Source organism: Cricetulus griseus, assembly GCF_003668045.3.
Source record: "Cricetulus griseus strain 17A/GY chromosome 1 unlocalized genomic scaffold, alternate assembly CriGri-PICRH-1.0 chr1_0, whole genome shotgun sequence".
Lineage (NCBI taxonomy): Eukaryota > Metazoa > Chordata > Mammalia > Rodentia > Cricetidae > Cricetulus > Cricetulus griseus.
The window spans coordinates 65,323,018-65,341,838 of NW_023276806.1; the positions used below are offsets into that span (position 1 = coordinate 65,323,018).

Below are 18,821 nucleotides of genomic sequence, written 5' to 3' on the forward strand. Positions count from 1 at the left end.
GGGCATGGTAGGATGTCTGGGCCCAAAGGGGTCAGGGAACTAGAACCACTTCCTCATTCCCAGGGTGCCAGAGAGCCCACCCAGAGGCAGTGGTGGGTGGGATGGCAGAGAGCCAGGGCGTGGTGCCAGCAGCACCCGGATCTGTCCCAGCCCCAGCTTATCACGGCTATGTTGACTCTTCCACTGTTATCTGTGGCCCAAGGATTTGCTTCACACCTGGACAACTAAGAATAGAGCTGCCTTAGGGGCACCGTGCCAGCTAGAGAGGGGCATGGGCTGGCCGTAGAAGAGACAGTCACTGGCGCAGACTGAGGCCGGGTCAAGGGCAGGCCCACTGGAACCAGCCTAAGTTTCGTTTCCTCCTTCCTTCAGGGCCGCCAGGCATGGCAGGGAGGTGATTTCTGGGTTCTTTCTCAGGCCACCTCTGTGTCCCAGTGTCACCTCCCCCCTTATCCCCGTTTTTTTTTTTTCAGGTGTACACACCCCTCCCTGCTTCCTTGTCTTCAGGAGTCTTTATCCAAAGACCCCCACCAGGCCCCTCACAGATTCGCTCCGGCCCCTCTGACCCATGAATTTCAGATGAAGAATCACAGTTGACACAGCTAACAGGAGGCCACCTTTTATTCAGCTAGGTTTGGGTTCCCATCTCATCTCCAGCCTTTCTAGGCCAGTCCTTCTGAGAGCCACCACTGCACCCCTGCCCCAGGGTGTCCCCCAGGGCAGGGCTGGGCTTCACCAGGCTAAGATGGTTGAGACACTTGACAAGAGTATCAGGAAGGCTGTGAGCAGCCTACCAGAACCCTGGCTCACCAGCCCAGATCAGAGTGCAGGCAGGGGGCTGGCAGTGAAGTCTGAGGCAGCAGTCTGCACAGCTGCCCCCTGAGCGGGTGACTTGCCCCTACAAGTTGGCTGAAGTGGTTGCCACTACTGGGTTGGTGTAAGAGAGGCTGCTGCCGCCATTACCTGCAGAAACCTAGTGGAGGGAAAGTAAAATCAGGGTGGAAAAGTCTATCAGGTAGAACATCCCCCCAACCCACCCCCACCACCCATGGCACCCCCGGCTATAGCGTGGTGAGCTCTCAAGGGGTTAATTCAGAGTATGCACCTGCTGGACCTCAGAGCAGCCAGGTGACTGTAAACACACAACTCCTCCACTGCCCCCCCCCTCCTCTTGGCTGTAAGTCCCCGGCCCTCTTGTAGGGCCCTCCTGTCTCTTTCTCCTTTTATTTTTTGATCCTCGGGCCCTGGCCCAAAGGGCTGTGTGTGTGTGTGTGTGTGTGTGTGTGTGTGTGTGTGTGTGTGTGTGTGTGTAGATCCCTAAGAGGTGGAAAACAAGGAAAGGAAGCTCTTGTCTCTTTCCCACCCACTGGCCTTCCAGTCTCAGGTGGCCACAGTAATTATTTACTAGATCCTGTAGGGAAACCAAGTGAGGACAGAGGGAGGGGCCCTTGCTTTCCTAAAACTCCCAAGAACCCTTTCGGCACACTCCTCTCACTAGAGGAAACTCCTTTTCCACCACAGCTGTCTGTATCTACTCTCCAACCCCCTAGGAGGTGAGTGCTCACTCCTTCAGGCAAGGCTCCCCTAGTGTCACCTGGGGCATCCTAATGAACACACAGTTCAGAGTTCAGTCAGGGCAGGGCTTTTAGTGCAGACGTTTCCTTTCTTCTGTAGTATCCTAAGATCTGACCCCTAGAACTCTCCCTCCATCCCCCACCTGGCCAAGTCCTCCACCGCTCACCTCTCTGAAGCTCCTTGGGTTTCCCAAGTACCTCTTCAGAAACCCTCACCAAGCCAGGGCCCCTGTTCCAACCTGTGGGACAGATTTACCTCCTCATAGGGGCTACGTTTGGTACTGCCAGGGGGCACATAGCGTCCATGAGTGTGGTAGGTAGGGTATTCACTCATAGGATGGTAGGTGTCCTGGGTTGGGAAGATGTCCAGCTGTCCATAGTTCTTTCGGCGGCACTGACACACTGTCTGGGGAGACAGGAGATTATGCTGGCCCATCAGATTCCATTTACCAGGGCACATTGGTGAAGGCCTGAGACTTACCAGTGCAATGAGATAGATGATGGCCAAAGCAACCAAAATACAGACCAGCACCAGTAGGGCTATGCCCCAGCCTGGTACCCCAGGCCAAGACTGGGCAGAGGAAGAAAACTGCATCTCATTCACTAAAAGAGAGAACAGTGGTCAGGGAAGTCCCCCAAAGGAGGTGGACTTCCCCTGCTCTCACCAAAAGCAAGCAGGCGCTGGAGTTGGGGATATTGCCTCACCATTGATTTTTGAAATAGCCAGATTATAGACTTCTGCCTCCTTTTCATGCTGTACAAGCTGTGACTTCACCTCAGAGGCACTGACAGCACCCTCCCGGAAAATCACAGTTGAGTCTACCACCACTGAACCTGACCTGGTCACAGGAAATGGGCAGCTCAACCACAGGTATCTGCTCAGCATCTCCCCCCACCACCACCACCACATCACAAAGTCACGAGTATCCCTCCCGCTGTGAGTCATAACCAAACTGTACCTGAACTCGATAGTAGAGATCCCCAGAAAAGCTTGGTTAAAAATCTGCAGAAACTGGGATAAGAGGAGAAGACTCAGGTTTGATGCAAAGGGTTCATGCAGTCCTCAAGAGCTGCTCCAGAAGAGCGTGGCAGAGGCCGGCAGATACCCACCAATGCAGAAATGTTCCTCTTCAGTTCTTGATAGTAGTTGGAGCTGGGATCTTCCAGGGAAGAATTAAACTGGTGGTTCCAAATGTGAAAAGACAACAAGAAGAAAGAGACTCCAACAGACACCTGGGGTGAACTATTGCTGGAGAAGGTAGGGGAGAGTGCCGTGCTGTGGTAAGTGCTATAGGCAATGGTACTGTTGCTGGAGACAGCAGGAGTGGTGGGCGTGACAGGGTGCTGGCTTGGGACTGAAGATTGAGTACCATTGCCAACTGGAGTTGTAGTAGCCATTGTAGAGATGTTATTACTGATCGGAGTGGTGGCTGAGCCCAACACAGAGCTGGTAGTTGGCACCAAGGAGCCATTGTAGACTGGGGTGATGGCAGAGGCTAAAGTAGCCTTGGTAGTAGAGATAGAGGTGCCACTGTAAACTGGAGTGGTCTCCAAGTCTGGTTCAGAACTATTAGTCATAGAAGAGGCACCACTGTGGGCTGAACTGGTAGCTGATTCCAGCGCAGAGCTGGTAGTTGGGACCAAGGAGCCATTGTGGACTGGAGTGGTGGCCGAGTCCACTGCAGAGCTGGTGGCTGGGGCTGAAGAACTATTGTGGACTGGAGTGGTGGTTGAGTCCACTGCAGGGCTGGTGGCTGGGGCTGAAGAACTATTGTGGACTGGAGCGGTGGTTGAGTCTACTGCAGGGCTGGTGGTTGGGGCTGAAGAACTATTGTGGACTGGAGTGGTGGTTGAGTCCACTGCAGAGCTGGTGGCTGGGGCAGAGGAACCACTGTGGACTGGAGTGGTGGTTGAGTCCACTGCAGGGCTGGTGGCTGGGGCTGAAGAACTATTGTGGACTGGAGTGGTGGTTGAGTCCACTGCAGAGCTGGTGGTTGGGGCAGAGGAACCACTGTGGACTGGAGTGGTGGCCGAGTCCACTGCAGGGCTGGTGGCTGGGGCAGAGGAACCACTGTGGACTGGAGTGGTGGCTGAGTCCACTGCAGAGCTGGTGGCTGGGGCTGAAGAACCACTGTGGACTGGAGTGGTGGCCGAGTCCACTACAGAGCTGGTGGCTGGGGCTGAAGAACCACTGTGGACTGGAGTGGTATTCAAGGTTGGGGAACTGTTGGTGTCCAGAGATAAGACGACACTGTTTTGATCTGGAAGGGCAAGAAAGCCTGAACCAGAGTTGAAGGTGGGGAGTAGACCATTTTTATGCTCACACACCTCTCAACAGAGATGGATACTAGGTTGCTTTGGATAACCTGCATGATTTAGAAATTGTAAAAACTACTGGGTTGGTGAATAAAATCAGAGGAAGGAGAAAAATATAAACTCCAAAACCAAAGTAACCCCAGAAGGGGTATAAGGTTGGCGTCAGGCAGTCCCTGTTTGCCTTCTTCCTTGCTGACAACCTCCCTGGCTAATCTCTCCCTCCCTAAAAGACTCAACCCTGCTTCTGGCTAATTCATTCCTCCACTACTTATTTTTGAGACAAGGATTCATACTGCAAGCTGGCCCTAACCTAACCGCGGCACATGGCCCCATTCTCCCACTACCATTGTCTCTCCTGACACAACCCACCTCCACAAACATCAGAGCATTTGCCTCCTACGGTGCCTACTCTCTTGGGGGTCACATCTTCTCAGCCTGTGTCCTTAGCCTCTTTCATTCTGGCACATAACTGGGTCATCTTTGTCTATCCTTTATGCCATCTAACAGCAAGCAAAAGAACGGTGAGGAGTCCCACCTGAACAACGCACCTCCACCCCAACCTCATGCCTCTCACCTGTTACAAGCACTAGAAGGAGCGTCAGGAAGAAAGGAGCCCGGATGCCTGGGGTCATGGTGGTGGTGAAGAGGCGGGAAGAGGGCAGAAACAGACTCAAGGCAGGAGCTGTGGCGTGTGTGCGGTGGAGCAGCTCTGGTGCCCGCTGCTTTATACCAGTACCCCTCCCGCCCTAGGCACAGCCAGAGCAGGTGACAGGTGACAAAACTCCGCCCCCTCCCCTATCTTTTCCTCCTCCTCCCCAACCATTCCTGTGTAGGGTACTTGGGCTCCAATCACTCAATCTTATGACTACTTGTTTATTCTCCAGTTGGCTTCCCCCCTTTTACCAAGCTCTCCTTGACTTCCCCAGGTGTGTTTGTGGAGGAGACCTGGGGCCCCCTGGCTCTGGTTTTAGCCCCAGAGCAATGGTCAAGATGGGGAAACGGAGCACAGAAAGGCCCTGGACAACTAGCCCAGGGAAACCCATCCCTAGGTTCCCCAATCCCGTTTCCTATTCTCTCTGCGGATCCTTAAAAACGGCTTTCCATAAGTTGAGAGGACACAAGGGGGCTGGATAATAATGGACAAGTCGCTAGTTTCAGGCTCCCTCCCCCCATCACTTCCCGGAATAGCTCCACCCTTCTAACCGCTCCCTGTACTCTGAAAACCACAGTCTCCGCCCCTGCCAGGCTTTCCAGTAGCCTGGGTCCCTGTTTGGCTTGCTCCTGAGAAAGGCGGTGGGGGGAAATTTCCACTTAAAAAGGACGAAACTGGGGCTCTACCGAAGCCTAAGGTCGTTCCTACCCAACTCTCCACCTTGAGTGGCAGGCTGGCCGGTCCTTCTGGCCGGGAACGCCTGCCCTCTAGTGGTCACCGGGAGCATCGCGCGGCCAACCCGCACGGGCCGAGTGGCCGAGGAGTTGAGACCCTGTGGGGAGTTTTGACAGCACACCCCAAGTTGAGACCGAGATCTTAGGGAAGTTGGTTGGGCCTTGACGAAAAGAGTCAACGCCTAGAATAGGTAGGAAGGAATGCACAGTGCGGTGGAGGAGCAAGGATCAGTGCTTGGGTTACTCAGATGTCTGGGGGGCGGGGGAGAGGCTAAGTGTGCGGGGAGGGGGGCACCTAAGGTATGTGGTGGGGGCAACAAGTTTAGCGATAAGGACTTCGGATTGTGGGAGGGGGAGTGGGACAGGTTATGTTCAGGCAGCTAGGTATTTAGGAGGCAGAGAATAGAAGGGGCGACCATGAAATTTGGGAGCTCAGAGCTGTGTTAGGGAGAGGAACGATATTTGGAGCAGACAGGCACGCCACGCGGTGCAGGGCAAACCCGTGTGTGTGTGTGTGTGTGTGTGTGTGTGTGTGTGTGTGTGTGTGTGTGTGTGTGTGTGTGCGCGTGCATTTAGGGAGAACCGAGAGGTATTCTGAAGGGCAGGGACAGTTGGGGACGGGGAGGGCTTTGGGCTCACAGCAGCATGTGGACTCAGAGTACCAGGCCAGATCCTGCAGGCGTAGGTTTGCAGTTACAACTGTAGTAGGCCAACAATTCTTAGTCCCAACGAGTACAAAACAGAAGCTGATACTTTAGAAACTTTTCGGAGGTGCGTAAATGGGGGCGTGGGACCCACGCTCCCGCCGTGTATCGCGCCTCTGAGCGATTTTGTGAGGCCGGCCCTGGGCGGAGTGAGGACGCCCTACGTCAGCGCGCCCACAAGAATTTAGGTAGGCGGGCCCCAAACCCCAACTCCTGGGATTGCCAGGCAACAGCCAGTCAATTTGGTTGCTGGGATACCAGTCACCATGACAATAGCTCCGCGCCTCTCAGTCTGAGTATTTAAAGAGCAAGCGCGCGCACTGCTTCGACGTTGCAAAGTGGCCTTCCAGGGCATGGGGGGGGGGGTTCCCCTTCTCTCTTCACCCTTTCGCCCCCCCTTTCACCCTTCGGGCACCCAGGCTCTGGTGTAACTCTAAAGTGACCCCAACTCTCCAGAGCGCCCCCAGTCCCTGGGTTCCAAAGGCCCAGGTGGTAGGGAGCGGGATTCCGGGGCCCCGGGCGGGCGGGAGGGACGGGACGCGGTGCAGTGTTGTTCTTTCCCCCGCCAATATTGCACTCGTCCCGGCCTCCGGCCCCCTCGGCCCCCCCGGCGCCCCCTCACCCAGAGCGGGGGAGCCCCAGCCCTGGGCTTTCGATCACTGCGGAGCTTAGAAGGGTCGCCGCCGCCACGGTGAGTAAGTGGGGCTGGAAGGACTTTAGCCCATCTTCCAACCTCATCCTTCATTTGGTACTTTTCCCACCCACACCCCAACTCAGTCAAACTTTCCCTGGCTCTCTAACCTGCGCTACCAGCCTTTCTAACCCCTCGGGCTCCTTATTGTCCTAGAAAAGGCCTAAAATAAGTGATTGCACTGACTTAGAAAATAGCTGAAACTTTATGGCAATGTGCTGATGATGTCTTTCCTGGGGTTCGTACCTGAGTAATATACCCCTTGAAGGTCCCCCAACCCCTGCACAATGGGGTCACCACCCCTCTGGAGCTGCGCTCCCTGATGGGTGCCAGAGAACCATCAGTTAGGCTGAGGAGCTGTAGATTAGACCCCAAGGTCTCCAGAACAGAGTCCAAGGTCAAAGGTCTCCAGTCAGGGTTCTGAATCTGGTGGCGGCACCTCACACCCTTCCCTGGAGCAGTTGCCTCCGGAATGGCTCAAAGTCCTCAGGCACTGTGTCTGAAGAGGGGAGATAAGTCACATCAGTGGGTGAGGTTTCCCAGGGCACGGGACAAGCTAACCTCAGTCTAGAACCTCACCGTTGCATCGATACTGGAGATTGGACCAAATGATGTTTTCTTGGGAGAAGCAGAATACACCGAGACGCCCCCCTCGCATGGACGTGTCAATAATCACCCCAGAATCCGCCACTAGCTGGGGACCCTCATAGAGCTTCACCCTGTCCAGGATAGAGGTATCATTGGTGCCAGGGGCCCTGTGCCACCATGTCCTGGGGTTTTGTGCACAACCTCCCCCCCTCCTTGTGCTCACCAGTCCTGCGGGGAAAGGAGGGGAGGCTGGAAAGGGGAAGGAGGGGTGCTTTTTCTCAGGCCTTGGGCCCCTAGCTCTTTGTCCACCCCTTTTGCATCTCAAAGCACCAGCACATTCCTAGCAAGGATTGGGTTGCTATGACAATGAGCACAAAGGGCTGGGGGTGAAGTCACCCGCTTCCCAGGCTCTAGTCCACACCCCCCCTTTATCCTCTGTCCTGGCTCCCCACCGCTCTAGATACCTTAAAGAGAAACCAACTCAACTCTCAGGATTCTAGGCTCTTGGCCACTGGAAGCCCAGCTTCTAAGCAGACCCCTTTCCCTTCCCCTCTCAAGCCATTCCCACCAACTAGGGACACTTTCAGGAGGAAAAAATCAATGTTGTGAACAAAATGCCAAATTGAGAGGCCTGTAAACTGTGGGCCTCAATTTGCTCTTCTGTAAATCACGGTTCTTTTCCAAAGTCAGATGCTGCTGGAGCAAGTTCTGGACACTTAAGGGAACTGCCCTGGGCCTGGAGAACTGAAAGGCATCTAGCTCAACACACTGGATTTAGAAGGGAAACTTGGTGCAAAGGAATGGTGTGCCTTATACCACCTCCTCTGTGGTGAGATGGGAAATAGTCTGTAAGCCCTACCCATGACACCAAGAAACTGAGCAGAGAGAAGGTCACAGTTACTGAGTCCCTGTTTTTTGTTTTTTGTTTTTTTGATTTTTCCCGAGACAGGGTTTCTCTGTGTAGCTTTGGAGCCTATCGTGGCACTCGCTCTGGAGACCAGGTTGGCCTCGAACTCACAGAGATCCGCCTGCCTCTGCCTCCCGAGTGCTGGGATTAAAGGCGTGCGCCACCATTGCCCAGCTTTACTGAGTCCCTGTTAGCTAGAGGGCATAGGAGGCTGAGTCTTGCCCCCCACGCCTTTCCCCAGGGCTCAAACCCTTTCCTTACCGAATGTAGCCAACTTGGGGCCGGTGCAGCAGCTGCCATCTATAGGATGTCTTGTCACGCCAACCCACATTTCGTGGGTCAGTCCACAGCAGTCGTACCTGATCAGGGGTGTGGCCAGTATGCCACAGAGCATTTCGGAGGTGCTCACCTGGGCCAGATACTGATGTCACTGCCTGGGAGTTGTTGACAAAGACAGTGTGTCAACCCCAGGGCCAGGGTGAAGGGAGACAAAAGACGGTTAGAGCTGGTGAGGAAGTTCTGGAGTTGAGGGGATCAGGAAGGTTCTCAGGAATCCTGTACAGCTTTAGATGTCTGGGTAAGACGGTTCCTAGTCAGGCAGTGGAGCCCCCGAGGTTTGAGAGGAATAGTTTAGTAAAGTCACTGAGTTGGGAAAACTGGGCAGCTGGGATACCTTGAGCTGCAGCCCTGGTTGGGCCACTGCTCGGAAAGGCGTGGCCTGCCAGTAGGTCTGCTCTGTCTGTTTCCACATGACCACGTAGAAGCGGCCACTGTCCTGGTAACTGAAGAGGAAGCCGGCGTAGTCATCATCAGTGACCGTGTTCACGTGGAAAGTGCCTTCAAAGTCCACACCATTGAAGGCCGTGTACCCTGGGGTGGGAGTGGGATAAATGTGGGCATTAAAGCTGCTTGGTAGCCCGTGGTGGGGTGAGTATGGAGGCAGCGATGCCTGTTGTATATAGGGCCAGAGTCTTTCGGTAAGCCCCCATCTATCCTCCCCACCTGGTTTTTTCCCTACCCTCTATAGGAGCCTTCCCCTTGGAAATTACTGAGCTGGGTATCCCTTACATACCAACTGCAAGACCTGGGTCACTGTTCATAGTCTGAACAATTTCCATGCCCTGGTTGTTAAGGAAAGAAAGAAAAAAAGCCCTGATGCAGGTGCACGATGCCACCTGGGCTCCAACTATGGTCTGGTCTGACAGCACTGCCCAGCCCGCTGCCCTGCATACCTGATTGAGCACTACCCAGTTTGGATCAATCTGAGCATCACCCTCGGGATCCAGGACCACAGTCTGATAGGCCCGAAAATCTGTGAGGGTAACTTCTGCACTTTCCGGACACACATCCAGAGGGTCAACCACCGCATCATTATCAAAGTCATCCTCACACACATCACCAACACCGTTGCCTGGAGACAGTGAGGCTAGACACTCAGGCCCTGCCGGCTGTCACCATTGGGATTTCCCATTCCTGACCCCTCGCTACCCTTCCTTCCCTCACTCCCTTCAGTGGGCTGCCTCTTGAGCACGGCCCATATCAGTTGAACCATCTCTGGGAGCCCAACCTCACCATCTGAGTCTTTCTGATTAGGATTGGGTACCAGACGACAGTTATCAGGCCCAGGAGGAACATAATCTGGGATGCCATCATTGTCGTCATCCCCGTCACACTCATCTCCAAGTCCATCATTGTCTGAGTCCAGCTGAGAGCTATTTGGCAGCTGAGGACAGTTGTCTTTGGTGTCCTGATGCCCGTCTCCATCGCTGCTCAAAGAAAAGGCAACAAATACCAGCTGAAAATGTAGGTTTCATCTTCTCCTTATCTTCTGGGGGCTTTCTGGGCCTGCCTACCCTCCAACCTCCTTGCCACCATCCAGATGAGATAGAAATCCAGCAGTAGGAATGGTGGGTGGGTTTGTGAGAATGGTGAACTAAGGTTACATCACAGAGGTAACTGAGAATGTAGTGAAGGAAAATACTCCCTGGGAGACCTGGAATCTCTTGACCTAGACCTACCTGTCTTCATTGGTGTCACAGACATCCCCCACCAGGTCGCTGTCTGCATCTGTCTGAGAGAGAGGTCTAATCTCACCATCTCCTGATAACTCTGGAGAGGGTGATCTCACCTCTTATTTAAAGGACAGGGCCTCACCCACCGAACCCCCACCCCCCTTACCTCACCCTCAACATTCCCCTGTACCTGGGTAGGATTGCTCATTTCAGGGCAGCTGTCACAAGCATCTCCCACTCCATCTTCGTCCCGGTCTGTCTGCAGTGGGTTGGGTACTTTAGGGCAATTGTCCAATCCATTAGGGATGCCTAGTAGACATGAGAAACGAGGCTGCTGTAAACTGCCTAGCATGCTCTTCTGTGCTGGTGAAAGCCCTGAGCTCCGTCAGGGAACTTGCTTTCACTCACATCTTCTCTAACCACTCCATGCTCTTAGCCCAGTGTCTCTAAGCCTCCTTCCCCAGTTGCCTCTGACTTCCTGCCTCCTTGCCTCCCCCCTCCAGCTCTCCCAGCCACTCCCTCAGCCCCAGGCCTGCACCGTCCCCATCCACATCGTTGTCACAGGCATCTCCTTCTCCATTGCCATCTGTGTCCTTCTGGTCATTGTTGGGAACATTGGGACAGTTGTCACAGGCATCACCAAATGAATCTGTGTCTGAATTCTGCTGGTCTTTGTTGGGAAACAGTCGGCAATTGTCCTGGGCAAAGGGAGAGGAAGAAAAGGGTCAAAGTCCCCATGCTTACTTTGTCCCTGTCCTTTTCAAAGATTATACCCTGTAATGGTGCACTGTTTGGTGCTATCCCACTCACCCAACCTCCATATAGTCACAATTTATGTCATAAGGACTTTACTGGGGAATTAATTGGCCAGGGCCAAGAAGAGGCAGGATAATGGGATTCAGCAAGAGTTACTACAACATGGGGAGAACACAGGAGCTGAGAGGGACAGAACATTCTTTGACTTTAGAGGTTTCTGTTGTTTGGTGGGGTTTTTTGTTTGTTTTTGTTGTTGTTCTGTTTGTTTAATTTTTGGGGTTTTTTGTTTGTTTGTTTGTTTTTGCGACAGGGTTTCTCTGTGGCTTTGGAGGCTGTCCTGGAACTAGTTCTTATAATCAGGCTGGTCAGGAACTCACAGAGATCCGCCTGCCTCTGCCTCCCAAGCGCTGGGATTAAAGGCGTGTGCCACCACCGCCCAGCAGTTTATACATTGGTATTTTGCCATGGATGTCAGATCCCCTGGAACTGGAGTAGACAGTTGTGAGCTGCCATGTGGGTCCTGGGAATTGAACCCTGGTCCTCCTGAAGCACTGAGCTATCTCTCCAGCCTCCTATTGTTCGTTTTTAGTTTGTTTTGAGACAAGGCCCTTATTAGCCTGGAACTCACCTATGTAGACCAAGATGGCCTTGAATGCACAAGTGCCCACCTGTTTTCACCTCTTTCGTACTGGGATTAAAGGTGTGCACCACCATGCCTGGCCTGGTTCTTGTTTTCACTTCACTTCTTTCTTTTTTCTTACATGTACTTATTTATTTAGTGTATGGGTGTGGACACACGAGTGCCACTGTGTCTATGTATATGGAAGGCAGAGGGCAACTTGTAGCAATAGATTCTCTTTTCCCAGCATGTGGGTTCCAGGGATTAAACTCAGGTCACCAGGCTTGGTGGCAAGTGCCTTTACCTGCTGAGCCATCACACTGGCCTTGTTTGGTTTTTAGAGACAGGGTCTCATTTTGTAGCAGAGGCTGACCTCCATCTTGTAGTGATCCTCCTACCTCCATCTCCTAAGTGCTGAGTTTACAGACACATGCCACCATTGCAAGTTGGCCTCAAAATTCTTTTTTTCGATATTCATTTTTATTTTCTGTTTGTGGGTATTTTGCCTGAATACACGTCTGTGCATCACATTTGTGCAGTGCCTCTGGAGGCTAGAAGTGGGACTGAGGTTATAGATGGTTGTGAGTCACCATGTGGGCACTGGGAACCGATCCTGAGTACTCTGCAAAAGCAACAAATGCTCTTAACCACTGAGCTATGTCTCCATCTTCCGTACCTCAACATTCTTGATACCATCCCCATCAGCATCATCGTCACACTGGTCTCCCACACCATCATTATCAGCGTCTTCTTGCCCAGAGTTGGGTGTCAAAAGGCAATTGTCCTGAGGTTCAGAGTGAGGAAAAGGATGGGTGAGTTCCAGTGAGAGCCAGCCTGCAGCATCCCCACCCCTCCAGGTAGCCTTTCGCCCTGGACCTGTTTGCAGTGCTTGTTGTTATCCATGCAGGGAAGGGCCTGGTCCGGGTAACCGTCGATGTCGGTGTCAGGCCCACATACGTTCCCGTTCCCTGCCCAGCCCACATTGCACTAGGGCAAAACATACAGTAGGTGTTAGCAGTTTGGCTTAGCATCCCTGTGCCCTGCCCCACACCTCTCCCTGCTCTGGGCTCTGTTCTCCCCATTAGTAAGTTCTCAGACACAAGCTGCCTCTTTTTCCCATGAAGGAACTCAGGTCAATCCCTAAATTTCACCAGGCTTACACATTTCTCCAAATCCCTCCCTTTTTCCTCCTGTCCTAGGTCTAGGTTACCTGGCAAGAGACTGCACCATTGCGTTCAAAGAGACAGTGAGCGTGGACATGGCAGGGGCTGTGGGATGGGCTGTGGCAGGTCCTTGCTGGGAGGCAGCCCTGGCTCTGGTTTCCCAGGAAACCCAGGCGGCAGGGACCACATTTGAAAGACCCCTAAGAGTAGGGAGGTAGAGTTAGGAAGAGAGTACAAACTCACCAGGAGCCCTGGACTAACTTCATTCTACCTGTGGAGTATAAGACAGGCACTTAGGACCATGCCAGGTGTATCTATCTCCTTTAGGTTCTCTCTCTCTCTCTCTCTCTCTCTCTCTCTCTCTCTCTCTCTCTCTCACTCAAGATTTTATTTATTTATTATGTATGCAACATTCTGCTTCCATGTACACCAGAAGAGGGCACCAGATCTCATAACGAATGGCTGTGAGCCACCATGTGGTTGCTGGGAATTGAACTCAGGACCTCTGGAAGAGCAGTGGGTGCTCTTAGCTGCTGAGTCATCTCTCCAGCCCTAGATTCTCTTTTAAGGTAGATAATAGCCCCATTTTTCAAATGAGAAAACTGAAGTTCAAAAGGTCACAGCTAGTAAAAGACAGAACCTGGAAATGTCAGCCAGGATCATGGGAACACTCTCAAGGGGAGCAAAAAGCAGGAAATGTGAAGAAGAAGTTAGTTACACAGTCCCACATCCCCAGTCATGCCCAGGGCACAGCGTTCAGCTCACCAGCGTGTTGGTGCAGATGGAATTTGGGTCACATCCTCCATTGTTGCCATCATTACATTCATCAATGTCATTGCAGACCTAAAAGGATACAGTTGAGGCAGGTCTCACAGATGCAGAAGTCAGTAATGGTGGGGCATGTTTAGACCCACAGCCAAGGTGACTCGGGAATGGCCTCATCTCGTTTATCACAAAGCCACACAGGCTACACCATCTGACCTGCTTACTGGCCCGAGCATAGTCGATGCCGACACCAGACACTCGAGTACCCTTGTACCCTTGAGGGCAGGCCTCACAGTGGAAGCCAGGCATGGTGTTGATGCAGCTGGAGCCCGGGAAGCAGGGGTCAGAGTGAGCACACTGGGGACCAAATGAGAAGGCAGAAGTCGTCAGGTATTTTCCTGGGGAAGTGAGGCAGCTGCATGTGATCCTAGAAGCCTTGCTCCTGGTGTCCCTTTTCTGGTCTCCCAGCCCAACCTCATGGTGCTCCTTTTCCCCTGGCTGGCCATCTCAAACTTCCCTACCTCTCCACCAGCTCCTTTGCAGTGTAACCTTCCGGTCTATCCTATTTGCTCTTCCTGCAGCCTGGCTTTGCTGCTCTCTGACCTTTGCCTCTGCACAGCTTTTACCCAACATTTTGTACCCTTGAGGACTCCTCCATTCCTCACCTCGTTGATGTCATCACAGTGGGTGCCGTTGCCCTGCAGGCCGGGGGGGCAGGGCCCACAGCGGTAGCCTGGGTACTCATACACTTCCATGCAGTCCACACCTCTGAAGCAGGGGTTGGGGCTGCAGTGGGAACGCTGCTCGTGGAAACCTGGGAGGTGGGCACAGTCAGAGCCACCCTCTAGGGTCACTATTCAGATTGCCCGGAAGGAGAAGCTGAGGCCACAGAGTGGGAAGCACAGCAATGCCGTCTGCAGCCCTCCTCTCTCCCACTCACCGCACACCTGACACTCCATGACAGTGTTCCGGATGAGGGACATCTCCTTCACCTGAGGAATGACGAGTGGTCAGCTCTCCACACCTGCCACCCCACCCCAGAATCAGTAGCTTCCTTGGCTGGCCCACCCAAACCTGGTCTCGGATGTCATCCCGAAGCTCCACTAGGATCTGGTTGAAGAGGGTGAGCTGGGTGACCAGTGCCTTGGTCTGCTCCCCTGTCAAGGTCCAGGGTACGAAGAAACTCAGAACTGGGGATCCACTGTGGGCCCTCATTGGATTGTGAGCCAGCTCTTGTCCCCAAAGGCCACACCACACCTTCAAACCCCACCCGTGACAGAGGACCACCCTCGCCTCAACCACCTCTTCATGGCTGACTCACCTAAAATGGATTGCAGTGCACTGGTCACTAGAGGAGAAGTGATATCAATCAGGGGGGTGGGCTGCCAGGGAGGAGGGGGGAAGGAAAGGGGTCTGGGACAGGGACAGGACGGGAACCTCAATGAGGATGAAGTGTTGAAGAGTAGCAGGGCAGAGGTACTACACTACACAGCCTCATGCACAGAAGACACGCACTCTTCCCACAGCTCTGTACTCAGCTAGCAGCGGCCATTTCCACTGGGCTAAAGGCCCTCTAGGCATTTGCCTCAAAGGAAGTAAAAAACACAAATCTTGGGTCCTAGGCATGGTAGTACCAGGGGGATTCCAAGTGAGAGGACACCCAAAGCAGGGCCAGGGCCCTAGTACATTCCATTTCAAACCCCTTTCCCAAATTGCCACTTGAAGAACCCTTTGAAGTCTCTGGGAGAAGTGGGTGTTTGCTTAAGTAAGAGGCTCTGAGCATCCTTGTCAGAGACCAAGGTGAGAGGCTTTGACTGGAGTTGCTGCCCACTGCTAGGTAACAGCCGCCAAGAGGGACTACAAAAACCTTGAGACTAGCATCTCAGCTTAGCTTACTCCCTCCCCTCCTAGACTTCCTCAGAGTCACAGTTCTGCTAGATTTTATTTGTCTGAGGTCATGAAGTCAGGGACAAAAGATTTGGAGTAATAGGGTCAAAAGCCTCAGAAGTGGGCAAGCTAAAGGAATGGGTACAAAGTGGGTGGGGTGGGAAGGATGGGACTCTGTTACCTGCACTGTGAATGGATTCATCTCCTTGGAATGGACATTCACTCAGGGCTCCTACCCGTGCCATGGATCCACCTATAATAATTTTCATCGACTCCACAAAGCCCTAGGGGGCAGCAAGTAGGGTGGGAGGGTCTAGCAGCTTGTCTCCTGGTGCTACAAACCATTTTCCCAAACCAGAGGCTCCTTCCTCTCACCTGCATCCTCAGATACGCCTTCTGTCCAGTTCTAATCTCCAGGCCACTGACCTCCGCTGGAGGGATTGGGGCCAGTGCTGGAAGACCAGCATGTTGGTCACCTAGTTTACAGTCCACATACAGCTGCAGGCCAGGGCTGGGTCGAGATGGTCCTCGGAGCCGCAGGAGAGCAGTGTGTGTGCGCCCATCAGCCAGGCCTGCTTGCTGTAGGTTCACTGCGTGGACTTTGCCATCTTCCCGCTGGTACCGCACCAGTACTGCCCAGGAGTGGAGGTCAGTATAGGCACTAGCCTCCATCCCATGCCCGATTGACTTGAACCATTTATAGATACTACTTCCCCCACCTGCTGGGCATCTATCTCTGGTGTTTTTTTTTTTGTTGTTTTTTGTTTTTTTTGTTTTTTTGATACAGGGTTTCTTTGTATAGTCCTGGAATTTACGCTATACACCAGACTGGGCTTGGACTCAGAGATCTGCCTGCCTCCTGAGTGCTAGGACTAAAGGTGTGCACCACCACAGCTCAGCTAGATTCTCTCTCTCTCTCTCTCTCTCTCTCTCTCTCTCTCTCTCTCTCTCTCTCTTTCTCTCTCTCTCTCTCTCTCCCCCTTGAGACAGGGTTTCTCTGTGTAATATGGCTGTCCGGGAACTTGCTTTACAGACCAGGCTGCCTCCTAAGTGCTGGAATTAACCGTGTGCACCACCCGCTGGCTGATAGCACCTCTCTTAAGGCTAATCCTAATTTGTATATGTATCTCTTGACACCTTGTATGTAACAGGTGTACAATAAACAGTTCTCAAATTGGCCTCAGATGAGGGCTCATTGTGTCAGATGACGATCCCCTCCCAAGGTGGCAGAGCTCTGCCCACTAAACTTTAGTAAAAATCTGAGTGGCTCTTCTACTGTTGGGACACAGAGATGCCTCACCCTCCCTCTGAGCATCCCAGCATACAACCTGCCACCCATCCCTATAAATACCAGGCCTTACCCAGCTGTCTGGGTACCTCCATACATAGGTATCCCTACTAAAAGCCAAGGAGAATAAAGAGGCACCTGGGAGGGGGATAAGGGAGACAGCTCAAGGGGTCATTGACTCAGGAGAGGACATGCCCACAAGTCACCTTTGTTGATCTTGCCCACAACGGAGGCCTCTAGCCATCGTGTGTTGTCTTGCCGAGAGTAGAGACCAAAGAGGACGCCACCTTGCTTTGGGGGGAGGCGGAATGTGGATAAGAGGTAGATGTCCCCAGCAGTGAGTAAAGCTGTCCGGATCTTCTCTGCCACAGCTACCATCTGCCGGGACTCGCCCACTGTCAGCAGGTCAATTACTGGCCAGGTAGGGATTATTAAAGTCAGAGAAAGGAGCTCTCAGAGGTGAGCATCCCAAATTATCCTTCACTTGCCTCTGGACAGCATAAATTGCCTTCTCAAAACTCACTAGGGATGGTGGTACATGCCTGTTTTCTCAGGCTGAGATGACTGTCTCAAGCTAGCAGCCAGCCTCAGCTACACAATCCAGGCTACAAGACTCCATCTATAAAATCAAAAACCTCAGCCCTTTTTGTGAACAGGGAACAGAGGCAATTCTTCCCTCTCAGCACCTTCTGCGGCTTCCAAAGCCTTGGGAACCTAATAGGCTTGGAGCCCACTTAGAAATACCAAAGCCACCTCACAAACTTCTTATGTCCCACCAGGTGGCGCAAGGGAGACACTGCTGATGAGAACCTGGAGTGGCACCTGGTGCCCACAGCCCAGAAACCAGAGGTAGCTTCTCTCCGCTGCTGGGTTTAGCTCACTTCAAACCCTGGTGCCATTCCTCCCATCCTAGGGGCTCATCACATATGTCTAGATAAGAACATCTGTCCACAAAGGATTCTGACCCTCCCACCACTGTTTAGCCGCCACCCCCCACCTCCCCCGGGAATGTAGGACCCAGAGCCTCTTCCTCTGTCTCCTGTGTCCTAGCCAATCTGTGGTTTCCCCTCCAGCCAGTAAAGAATCTCTGCCTGTGTCATCTGCTCCAACTACCTCTCCTACACCACCCATGGGCCCATCCCACCACCAGACCTCCGGGAGAGCTCAAGCCGCTCAACCCCCACCCCCACCCTATCTTTTAGTAGCCAAGAGCCAGGATAAAGGAGGGACCAAGCCCAGGGTCCCACATAGTGCAACCATCATCAATCAATCAGGCTGCTTTCCCAGACTGCCCCGCTGATACACTGACACAAACTCAGTCATGCAGTCCTGAGTCCATCCTGGTCTCAGTGCCTGACTCTGGGCCAGTCTGTACTCACCCACCGCTCCAGTGCCCACTCCTCCCACGTTATCACCCACACATCACTCTTCCGAGTGTAACTTTTCTCTTAACCCAATTTCAGGACTCCTCCCTCTCTCCTCAAACTCACATGTGGTCTGTTATTTGGTTGGGGGCAAGAAACGAGACAAAAAGGTGTCAAAGAGGATGGATGCAGGCTTACCCTGAAGGTCCTGACTGGCACATGCGTAAGAGCAAAGGAGGAGAAGAGCCTGGGCCCCCCAAAGTTCCAGCTTCTCCATGCCGCTTAGCCGGTTCACTACCCCTGGCAGGCAGGAGACTGGGAGGGAAAAAGACTAGGCGGAGAGCAGGAGCTCGAGGGGGGCGGAGGGACTGAGGAGCGAGCTGGGGGGGGGGCAGCAGGCGGTAAGGGGGGCTGAAACAAAGAGCTGCCAATCACCTTGGAGGTATCACCAGCTCCAGGAACCAGGAGTACTGGGAAAGAGTTCTAGTCTTCCTGGCCTCCTGCTCCTCCATAGTGGTCCTCGCCTCCCCTTACCTTGACATCTGGTTTGGGGGGGGGGGGCTTTCAACCCTAAAGCGCTACCAAATGCTACTGTTCTCTGGAGGCCGCGGCTGGAGAAGGCAGAAACCCCTGCCATGGGATTTCTAGGCAGTTTTGACGGAAAAGCAAGGGACTTGGCCAAAACTGGCTTGCTAAAGTACCTGGAGGATGCTTACTGCTGTGGCGTGGCAAATACTTTTATTACGGTGTGTTGGGTCCCTGACATGTGCCCACCCCTCCATTTTCTCTCGTTCTTGGGAA

General features: G+C 53.2%; 2 protein-coding genes and 1 non-coding gene across 5 annotated transcripts; 1 reads left to right on the forward strand and 2 right to left on the reverse strand.

The window, feature by feature from the left end:
- Window positions 1-603: 603 nt before the first annotated feature.
- On the reverse strand, window positions 604-5,784 carry Muc1 (mucin 1, cell surface associated). 2 transcript variants are annotated; one of them, XM_027393218.2, is made up of 7 exons: window positions 4,465-5,784; window positions 2,685-3,853; window positions 2,534-2,586; window positions 2,280-2,413; window positions 2,056-2,177; window positions 1,831-1,980; window positions 604-973 (listed from the first exon to the last, which is right to left on the reverse strand). In XM_027393218.2, the coding sequence occupies exons 1-7, from the start codon at window positions 4,520-4,522 to the stop codon at window positions 899-901; spliced, it is 1,761 nt and encodes a 586-aa protein (XP_027249019.1). In that variant the 5' UTR covers window positions 4,523-5,784; the 3' UTR covers window positions 604-898. The 2 variants fall into 2 exon arrangements, with proteins under 2 accessions (XP_027249019.1, XP_027249020.1); XM_027393219.2 differs by having other exon boundaries at window positions 2,685-3,835; window positions 4,465-5,782.
- A 714-nt stretch (window positions 5,785-6,498) lies between these two features.
- Mir92b (microRNA mir-92b) lies at window positions 6,499-6,580 on the forward strand. Its single transcript, NR_105272.1, has one exon. It is a non-coding gene; the product is annotated as a microRNA mir-92b (primary transcript).
- A 277-nt stretch (window positions 6,581-6,857) lies between these two features.
- Thbs3 (thrombospondin 3) lies at window positions 6,858-18,372 on the reverse strand. 2 transcript variants are annotated; one of them, XM_027393216.2, is made up of 23 exons: window positions 18,219-18,297; window positions 16,863-17,069; window positions 15,744-16,000; window positions 15,550-15,652; window positions 14,803-14,829; window positions 14,556-14,638; window positions 14,422-14,473; window positions 14,147-14,295; window positions 13,698-13,838; window positions 13,482-13,559; window positions 12,764-12,916; window positions 12,430-12,540; window positions 12,230-12,337; window positions 10,717-10,876; window positions 10,369-10,487; window positions 10,185-10,237; window positions 9,739-9,932; window positions 9,399-9,577; window positions 9,239-9,287; window positions 8,840-9,036; window positions 8,428-8,600; window positions 7,251-7,390; window positions 6,858-7,170 (listed from the first exon to the last, which is right to left on the reverse strand). In XM_027393216.2, the coding sequence occupies exons 1-23, from the start codon at window positions 18,295-18,297 to the stop codon at window positions 7,112-7,114; spliced, it is 2,871 nt and encodes a 956-aa protein (XP_027249017.1). In that variant the 3' UTR covers window positions 6,858-7,111. The 2 variants fall into 2 exon arrangements, with proteins under 2 accessions (XP_027249017.1, XP_027249018.1); XM_027393217.2 differs by lacking the exon at window positions 14,803-14,829 and having other exon boundaries at window positions 18,219-18,372.
- Window positions 18,373-18,821: the final 449 nt, after the last annotated feature.